The sequence below is a fragment of the Mus caroli genome, chromosome 5 (genome assembly GCF_900094665.2).
Source record: "Mus caroli chromosome 5, CAROLI_EIJ_v1.1, whole genome shotgun sequence".
Classification (NCBI taxonomy): Eukaryota; Metazoa; Chordata; class Mammalia; order Rodentia; family Muridae; genus Mus; species Mus caroli.
In genome coordinates, this window is record NC_034574.1 from 86,055,392 (window position 1) to 86,065,619 (window position 10,228).

Here is a 10,228-nt window from a genome sequence, read left to right on the forward strand (position 1 = left end):
AGCTCCCCACCCCCTGTGTAATCAACAGGTAGATTTTCCTTTCTAAAACTGTACATTTCTCTTTTCCCTCGGCTTTTTTTTTTTTTTTTTTTTTTTTTTTTTTACTTTCTCTTGGGATGGAGTAGCCTTGGCTGGTTTCAGATTCTTGATGCCATCTCCAGCACTGCCCTTAGGAACTTTGCATCCTGGGTTTGCCTGGCTGTGGGAGCCCAGCACAGTCACTATCAGTAAATTGCTCATCAGTCACTATGTCTGAGGGAAATTAAGGAGGACTTTGCACGGTTCTGAGCTTGAGCTGTTTGTTTCAGGAGCGACCACAAGGAGGCAGCGAGTGTGCTGGTCAACTGTCCTGCCTACTACAGTGTCTCTGCTGCCAAGGCGGAGCTGCTCAACAAAATCAAAGACATGCCGGAGGAGCTGCAGGAGGAGGAGGGGCAGGAGGATGTCAATGAGAAAAAGGTAGGGTGGGGACACTTGTTCTGCTTCCCAGGGGAGCCAGGCCCTTCTCATTACCCCGAGTAACTACCAGCCCCTAAGGACTAGGAGGGGGACCTTGGACCTGTGGCTCTGACAGACAGGAAAGCCGATGTCAGTCTCGTTCTGCAAACGATGACTGAAACCTTGGAGAGGTTGAGTTATTAGAGGTGTCACAGCTGGGACCGCACCCCAGGGGCTCTGGCACGGTTCTCAGCAGTGGTGGTAGCTTATGTTGAGCAAAACTAGAGATTTAAAATTTTGCTCAGGGAAGCAGTGGCTGGCAAGGCACATCTACGAAAAGGTGCGGCTGACCTTACCCCCCCGCAGCTCTTGCAGTGCTCAGAGAAGAGCTTTGTTTAAAGCACAGGGTTGGAACGTAATGCAGCCCTGGTCCTCCTACAGAACTTGTAACTGTCAGGCGTGTTATGGTGACCTTGCTGTTGCCACAGCCTCCCGGTGTCCTGTGGAGATGTGGGCCAGGCTGTGCCTGCAGGGCAGAGCGGCCTTCCACTTCACGTGCGGCTTGCTTCAGTGGAGCATGGAGTATGTGCCCTGGTGGCATTGATGTCAGGAGGACTTGCATATGGGATTCTATTTGTTGTACGTACTTGCCCCAGGCCCTCTTCCTAATGTGTTGGATGAAACCACAGGACATGGGCGCATGCGTGTGTGTGTGTGTGTGTGTGTGTGTGTGTGTGTGTATGTGTGAGTGTGACACACACCCCAGAAACAAGGAAAGCTTTGAGAGGCATCGTGTTAGATTTGTGAGCTCCCTGCTGCATGTCATAACAGCCACTACAGAAACTCATTTCTTCCAACCAAAGGCTTCTCTTTCAGATCCCTGCTTTGTTGAACACCTCCTAGCATGTCCCTGCCTGCTGACTGTGCCCATTTTGTGCGTTCTGCGCTTGGGAATCAGAGGGCTCTGCTCTACCACAGATATATATATGCCATTCCATTCCATCTTTAACTGCATATTTTCCTTTGTCCTGTTTGTATATAGACATTTCTGCATTACAGTGGCAAAGAAGCAAAGTACATATTATGTTTTCTCATCTTCATTTTTAAAGAGATTTATTGTTTTATGTGTATAGGTGATTTGCCTGTGTGTGTGTGTGTGTGTAGGCATACCATGTGCAATCAGTTCTCTTAGCCGCCAAGCCACCTCTCCAGCCTCTCGTTCTAGGTTTTAGATGCTTGACTTACAGAATTAACCCCTCTTCTGAGGAAATGGAGCAGCCCTAGTGAGGTCTGGGGTGTGTGGGGGCTCTAGGGCTTTGTGTGGGGCCTGTTTTTTTATTTTTAACACAAAATTCCACCAGTTCCCATATCGGTATGGTTTGTAGGTAAATAGATGGCAGTAGCATTTAAAACTATTCTACTCCATTGCTGTTGAGAACGCTGTGGCTGGTGGGTCCTGTGGGTCCTTTTAGACAGCTACGACTCCTCGGCTCACCACCTCCCATTTCTGCTGAGCTTCAGTTCTGGAGTTCCAGGTTCCTCTCTGGCCCTGTCTCCTCTCATCCTGAGAAAGATTTCCTTTAGCATTTCCCTCAGAATAGATCTGCAGTGATGTGGGCTCGTCTGTATGTCTCCAGAACATTCTCATTCATGGATGTGAAGTCCAGGCTGGCCGTCTTTTGTCACGTATGCAGACATGTTGTCTTCTGATCCTTCTGAGAAACAATTTCCAGGCATTTAAATGTGATCTTCCTCCGCAGTGGCTGCCCGCTTCTGCTCACCACACGCCTGTCATCACTGCTTGTGGAGTGTGTGCACGGAGCTGCCCGGGGCTATCGGTAGATGGGGCATTTTCAACCACTGTTTCTTTAGTTACACATCAGTTATCTTATGCACACTAACTCTTCCCTTAGCATGATGATTCAGTGTTAGAGTTTCTCATTCGCCTGACTCCCTGAAGCTCTGTCCTTCACATTGGTTAGTGTGTGTCCGTCTGACCTCACGCTCTTAGTTCATTCCTGCCAGTGATTTTGTTGTTGTTTCAGATTATCATTTTCAGTTCTAAACTTTCTGGTTTTTAGTTCCTTTTTGCTCGAATCTTCAAGTGTTTTTGCTCTTATCATGAAGAATGCTTTATTTAAGAAAGCATTTTTAAAGACTATGGTAATCCTAATGTAAGCATTATCTCCAGTCTAGCATCACTGTTACCTTTTCTGGCTCTTTATACCTGAGTAACTGTATATTGTATTCTGTGCTGCAAGGCCCTGGTCCTGCTGGCACAGCCCTCTGTAGAATGGTGATTGAGGCAGGCCTGGTTACTGCAGGCCCAGACTGTAAGTTCCATCTCAGTTTTGGATAGTGTGGTTCCAGCACCCATTTCGGTTTGGGAGCCTTTGTGAGGTTACAGGGCTCTGTCCTCACTGAGCCCCTCTGGCTTTAGTTTGGGACTTGAGTAACGTTTCTGACACGCCCAAGTTCTCAGAGCCTTTGGTGTACTCTTCGTCTCTCCCTACGTGTGCCACTTAAACGTGAGCTCGGCCCCAGCCCCGCACGTGCCCCTCACCCCGAGCGTTCATGCCAAGTTCCAAGCATCTTCTGGCCTAGCTCCCTCCTCTGCAGGGGTTTTCCACACAGTCTTTGGCTCCCAGAGATTCCTAGTCTCAGTCCTATAGCTGGACAGGTGGGTCCTCACTCACAGCAACCTGTGCAGCTATGCAGGAGCTATGAGGAGAAGGGGAAGGATTCTGGGGTACCTGCACCACCACTGTGGGGTGGTGTCCCTGAGTGGAGGCGGAGCTGGGAGAGGAGAGAGAGAGAAAGCACAGGCCGCACCAGCTCACCCAAGCCACCTCAGCTCTGCAGACAAGGTTTTCTCACTTTGCCCTGAGGTCGTCAAGGTATGAAAAGCCTGAAACTCGCCCCTTCGGGTTGTTAGTGTGCACTCTTCTTGGTCTCAGAATCCCCCCTCCCCCACCCAGGACCCCAGGACTTAATGGTAACATGCAAAAGAGGGAAGCTGTGGCCCACAGCACGATGGAGGTCTCCCACTGGAGCTTGGCAGAAGGCAGACAGATTGGCATTTCAGAAGAGTCCCTCTGGCAGCTGTGTCTGGCATTGTCAGGATGGGAGGGAAGTGCAGTTACTGAAAGTATGATGCACACGTCTGATCAACACCCATCCTGTGAGCAGCTTAAGAGCTTTTTGAAAGAGTTGTTGTTGTTGTTGTTGTTGTTGTTGTTGTTGTTGTTGTTGTAGAACAGGCAGGAGCTGGTGGTGGCTTAGTTGTGGAGGGTGGAAGAAGAAGAGTGGTCAGGAAGAGTCCCAGCTCCAAGTTGCTGTGCACAATGTCTGGGAAGATGGTTGACCTTGCATCTTACCGGACCTTAACTGGCACCAAGGGACCATCTCAAATAGTTACACTGACATTCTAGTTACAAGCCTCCTGGTGGAGAAGTGGGGCAGGATTCTTAGCAGAGATAGCTCGTGCTGGAGGTGTTTGACATCACCATCAGGCCCAGTCACCTCTGCTTCGATCAGGTTACACAATGTGGGATGGAGGTCTGGCCTCGTTACCATCTGAAACTGCCCTGACTTTCTAGAGCTCAGCCAAAGACAGCAGTTAACATGCAGGGTCCTGGATCTTGCATTTACAACAGAAGAAACAAGCCTGTCAGGTAGACATGGTTTGCCAGGTCTAGGCAGAAGCCTGAACTCCACTCTGCCCCAGCCAGAAGTGCTACATTTTTCTTAGGATAAAAACAACCAACAAAAGCGAAGTGCTTTTGTACTAGTGTTTTGGGGGTGCTGCGGCACAAGCCTAGGAGCTGCAACTCGGGGAAGCTAGGGTTGCCTCCCAGGCACCTACTGCAACAAGTGCTGGACTCTCAGACACTGGCCTGACCTTGTGATAGCACAGAAAGCAAGGCATGTCCTGTGGTTGTCTTCCAGCGTGCGTGCATTTGAGCCTCGTAACGTTCCCGGGAGCTGTTTTAAAGCACTGAAACCAGCACCCTGGAGCCGACAGCCGGGGTTTAAGCCTGGCTCTGTCACTTACTGTATGGGCTGGGGCAGGTCCCATACCCTCACTGTGCTTCTCCGCAAGGCTGGGACGGTACCTGTGTTGTCGGGCTGTCGGAGCAGTGATTGAGTGGTGAGACGCCGCTTCTGCCTGCCACAGAGCATGGGGTCAATTAGACATGAGGCAGGTGGAGCTGTCTTCTTGCTGATGGCACAGGTGAAGTGACCTCCTGGCAGTGATCAAGTCAGAGCTGGTCTCTGACTCAGAGTCTGCTCCTCTGCTGCTGAGGGAGAAGACCCGGCAGGATGTTTCCTGTGCAGATGGTGTGTTGAACTATGTTTAGAAAAAGAACGCACATAAATAGCATCTCACACAGCCTGGGCTAGCAGTTTGTCAGATGAGAAGCTAAGTGGGTGAATGTCAGTGGCCTACAAGTTCAGTAGCTCCTGGGAGAGACTAGTATTAAAATTCTCTCTTTCATGGGCCGAGGAGATGGCTGCTGCTAAGAGCGCTTGCTGCTCTTGCAGAGGACCCAGGTTCAGTTCCCTGCAGCCATACTGAGTGGCTCACAGCTCCCGGTAACTCCAGCTCTTGGGGAATCAGGCTCTCTCTTCTGGTTTCAAAGGCATCTATCTACACACACACACGTGGTGTACATACATGCAAGCAGGTACATGTATAAATGATAAAAAAATTAAATATTATTCCCTTCTCCTGCCCTAAGTGAATTCTGTTAAAGTTGGATTTTGTTATTTTTTTTAAAAGGATCTTCCTGGCACAGAAATATTGGCAGCACTGCTGGCTTCCCCCTGATGCCTGCGGTTGCTCAGAACCTCTTCACTGTAGTCTCAGCCCAGGTCTCCATAGTTAAAGACCTGGTGATCAAAAGCTGGCAGGCATTGCATCCACATACCTAACGGTGAGGCAGGGCCGACTGAGTGCCTGCCCAGTCTCTGCACTGCCTTACAGTAATGTACAGAATGTGTGCAGGCTTCTGTGCTGTGTTCGTGTGGCTCTGCCCAGTGTGTCCATGCCATCAAACACCAGAGCTGGGTCTGGACAGAAAGACCCAGCTGACTGCCATATGAATCCTGTGCACCAAGCTGCCTACCTCCCAGCATGCGCACTGCTTAGGGACTCCAGCAGACTAGCAGAAGAACGGGGGACCTGGGTATTAGTAAGGCTTACACAAGCACCCCCACCTACTGGGCCAGGTTGACCACCCTGGGTCAGACCTGAGCAAGGTCTTGCTGTAACAGCTCCCCTGGAACTCACTATGTTCCAGGCCTTGGCCTTGAACTCACAGCCATCCTTAAGTGCCAGGACTGCAGGAGCTCACCGACATGCCTGGCTGAGAACAGTACTCTCTGCTAATACTTTGAGTTCCCGACCTGGCAGCTGTACCTGCAAGGTTAAAAAAGACCAGGGCTGACTGGTCGACCTGACCTGGCGGTGTCTGCTGTTTCCCACCAGTGTTGCCTTCAGCTCGCCTCTTCATAGGCACAAACTTATCCAAGCTCTGCACTAGTGGGCAGCTTGGTACTGAAGTCTGCTGCGCTGTCCCACAGTGATGGCTGCCAGCGGAGGATGCTTTTGGGGTGGGGTAATAGAGAACATAATTAACCCTAATTACTTTTTCCCTCCCACTCATGTTACCGTGGGCCGAGTCTTCTGTTGAGGAAATGCTTAGACACCTTACAGCTTTTCCCTTAGAAGGGCAGTTTGTGTCAGTTAAGCTGCCTGTAGCCACGGGGATCTGGAAAGTTGCACGGACAATAGGATGTCACTGTTTAAGCCAGAGCTTCTCTTCAGAAATTAGTAATTAGAGGCTTAAGTTACATAGTTGTGGTAAGAAGGTCCAGATTTAGTTAAAAGGCAAAGCTGAGTGGCTTTCTGATACAGTGTCACCATCAGTGTGTGTAATGGTCATGTGAGGAGAGCCCATCTGGTGATGCATGGGCCTGAGGTGGGTGCATCCCCAAGTCTCACCCTCCCCGATGTATGCGGAGGACTAGATGAGGCAGAGCATGTAGCTCATAATAACTGTCCAAGGCCAGCTATCCAGCTCGGCTCTCAGACCGTGGGCGAGGCCCTTCACTCTGGTTCCATGGCTGCTCTGGCTGCTCCTTTGTAGACGAGGATGTGCACCCCGCCCCTCCTAGTAAGAAAGAAAGGACATTGAATGAGAAGTTAACAAACCAGTTGGAAAGGCAGAACTATATGCACCATTACACAGTGGGGAATAGGACTAGTGCGTGTATAATCAGGTGTGGGCTGGGGAACTCTGAATAGGCTCAAAGAATGGCAGTTGTAGACATTTAGGGAAAGGCAAAGGAAAAAGAAAAAAAAAAGTTCTGATTTGAGTCATCAGTCTGCACAGAGCTGAAGAGCTTTTAGCTGAACCTTGACGGCAAGGGCGGGGCCGGGAGGTTTCGGGCCGAGAGTGCCCATCCACATTCCAGCAGCAGCCCTGGCTCAGCTTGGCTCTGTGTCTCCCACCATTCTAGGCTGAGCTTATCGGAAGCCTCACCCACAAGCTGGAGAGCCTCCAGGAAGCCAAGGGGAGCCTACTCACGGACATCAAGCTGAACAATGCCCTGGGAGAGGAGGTGGAGGCTCTGATCAGTGAGCTCTGCAAACCCAACGAGTTTGACAAGTACAAGATGTTCATAGGGGACCTGGACAAGGTGGTCAACCTGCTGCTGTCCCTGTCTGGACGCCTGGCCCGCGTGGAGAACGTCCTCAGAGGCCTTGGTGAAGACGCCAGTAAAGAGGAAAGGGTATGTGGCCTAGCAGGTTACCCTGAGCCCTCTGTCCATAGACACTTCTCCAGGATGACAGTTGCTGTGGGGTTGAGAGCGCACCTGCTAGGCAGGATTCAGTGTGGATACTCTGGGCAGATGCACAGGGCCTAGGTCCTCTCCTTCCTCGCAGAGATAAAAACACATTAGACGCTGAAGGGAGAAGAGGACCACAGAACCACTGGGATAAGAGGGCAGAAGTGAGCTCCAGGGAATCTGCACGATGGGCCCAGCCGTGGGCAGGTACCTGGGCACGACTGTACTGTCCTCCACTGGAGGGACAGTGCTGTTGTGACAGACACTTGGCCTTGTGCTTCATGTGCAGTGTCCTAATCCCTACCATGCTGCATTAGTGCTTGGCCTCTCTAAAAACAAAAATCTCAGTAGGAAGAGGACAGCTGACCCAGTCAGTACCAAACTCAGCGTCTCCACGTGCCATGACGACAGTGGGAGGGGAGGGATGGCCATAGGCTTCAGATCTGCAGTGTCTGATCTGAGCCGCAGTGAGGAACGTGCAAAGCTTTGATGGCGACAGTGCTAGGAGCTCAGGCTGTGCCTCAGACTTCTCTTCATGGTGAATCAGACACAGCATGTTTAGTTCAAGCCTCAGAGTGACTAGGGAAAGAACTGTCAGAGTGGGGATATGGATAAAACTCACCCACTAACTTTGTACTGTTTTCTAGGATTCTTATAGAAATCCTATGAGCTAGCTGGGCATGGTGCTGGTGGTGGTGGTGGCACACACCTTGAATCCCTTGGAGAGGCTGAGGAAGGCAGATTACTGAATTCAAGTCCAGCCTTGTCTGCATGGCTTTCTAGGCCAGCCAGGGCTACATAGTGAGCCGCCATCTGACTTGTCAGATAGGGGGATTTGAGGCAGAGTCACGTGACCCTTTAGCAGTCCTAAGTAAGGTAGTTTGTACTGAGGGATGTTTTAAGTCACTGCAGTTCATGATTGGATTCCATTTTACATTTTCTCACTCATGTCCTGAAATGTCTGAAAACTATTCAATTTAAAATTCTTTTAAAGTACTTAGTGTGGCGTTTACACTGTGTCGGCATCTCAGATGCAGGAACACATGAAGTATTTCTAGGAAGTCGATGAGCCCTGAAGAGGCGGGCAACTTACTACTGGGCTGGTGTAGGAAACTCTGAAGTACGACACCGACATCCTTCTTGAACAGAGTTTTATTCATGAATAGAGGCCAAGAAGAAGCCTGGGATGGCAGGGATGTTGGTTTTGTTAAAGATGAGGAATATATCCCCATTGTTACAGATTGGGAGGCACGGAGTTCAGAGCCCTGCCTGCAGATGGTTTAAAAACCTTTTTTAGCATACACATATATATAAGCTAATAGGCAAATACATATATATATATATATATATATATATATATATATATATGCTCCCCATGTGCATTGTCAGAAGAGGGCATGGGTTGTCCTGGCCCTGGAGTTGGAGACCATCGTCACTGCCATGTGGGTGCTAGGAATTGAATTCAGATGTTCTGCAACAGTCAGTCTGTGCTCCGAACCAGGGCTCCATCTCTCCAGCCCCCTGCAAAGTTTTTATTCAGCAGATGGAGAGGTGGGACACAAAGTACTCAGAGAACTTGAGGATTGGCTCAGTAAGTGTAGACCTACAAAGGGCAGGTTGTTACCACTGCCATTTAACCACCACAGAGTGTTCAACATAAGGAGAGAAAATAAATAGTAATAATGTCTATAGGTACATCCATCCATCCTTCGCACTGTTGAGTAGAGCACTGTTTTGCAGCCCTGTGAGAGGCAGGAGTCTGCCTCCCTGTGTTATAGCTGCCTTACCTGTTCATTTTACCCTGGCAGAGTTCTCTGAACGAGAAAAGGAAGGTTCTGGCTGGCCAGCACGAGGACGCGCGGGAGCTCAAGGAGAACCTGGACCGGAGGGAGCGCGTGGTGCTGGATATCCTGGCCAACTACCTGTCCGCTGAGCAGCTGCAGGACTACCAGCACTTCGTGAAGATGAAGTCCACACTCCTCATTGAGCAGCGGAAGCTGGATGACAAGATAAAGCTGGGCCAGGAGCAGGTCAGGTGCCTGCTGGAGTCGCTTCCCTCGGACTTCAGGCCCAAGGCAGGGGCCATCTCCCTCCCCCCAGCCCTCACCGGCCATGCGACTCCTGGGGGCACATCTGTATTTGGTGGCATTTTCCCAACGTTGACCTCTCCTCTTTAACCTCTCCTGAAAGCCCTGGGCAAAAGATGCCACTCTCAACACTGTTTAATCTGAAAGCTATTTCACTACAAACTGCGGTTTGAGTTGTGGGTTATTGGGGGTTTCCTGAGTAACAGGAAGAGACTTTCCAGGAATCTCTCTTGCCTTTCATGGTTGGTCTTTTGCAAGCTTGCACGCTCTGTGGAAGAGAGTCAGTGACCTGCGGCCTGATGGAGGGTGTCTGGCACAGGTTTCCCCAGGCTGAGGCGGCGGAGATGGGTGTGTGGCACCCTCAGGAATGTATCCACAGCGGCCTTCCTTGCTGGTGGGCAGTGCACCCTGATACCAGGGCACAAGTACCAGTCTGCAACACAAAGCCTTAAAAAGACACACACACACGTTAAGAAAACTGTAAAACCCCTGAACGTTTTTGTTATTTATATTTTTAAAAATGAAAAGAGATCGTTATGTTTGTGTGCTAACCACTTACTTGATTCTATTTTGTGGTGGATGTAGGCAATTATGTTTGAGCTTTGTATTTCCTGAAAACCTTAATGAAGAATTCCAAAGATAGTCAAATTGAATATGGAGATTTTTGTGGGTTTTTCCTCTGCTCGTTTTGTGTGTATGTATTTGCTGTTGGGTGGCTGTGTGTGCCACAGTAGGTGTGTAGAGTTATACAGCTTTGTGTGGGTTCTGAGGCTTGAACCTGGGTCATCAGGCTCTCACATCGCAAGTCTCTTCACCCACTGAGCCCTCTCTCCAGCCCTCGTGAGACA

The 10,228-nt window shown here is 50.0% G+C and overlaps 1 protein-coding gene across 4 annotated transcripts in view; it reads left to right on the top strand.

Moving 5' to 3' along the window:
• The window catches only part of Shroom3 (shroom family member 3), a 286,870-nt gene extending 276,848 nt beyond the window's left edge, over positions 1-10,022 (top strand). For all 4 annotated transcript variants that reach the window (XM_029477237.1, XM_029477239.1, XM_021162394.2 and 1 more), the window contains 3 exons: positions 309-459; positions 6,964-7,236; positions 9,102-10,022. In XM_029477237.1, the coding sequence (XP_029333097.1) occupies positions 309-459; positions 6,964-7,236; positions 9,102-9,470 (793 nt within the window). In that variant the 3' untranslated portion in view covers positions 9,471-10,022. The remainder of the gene's footprint in view (positions 1-308; positions 460-6,963; positions 7,237-9,101) is intronic.
• The last annotated feature ends 206 nt before the right edge of the window (positions 10,023-10,228 follow it).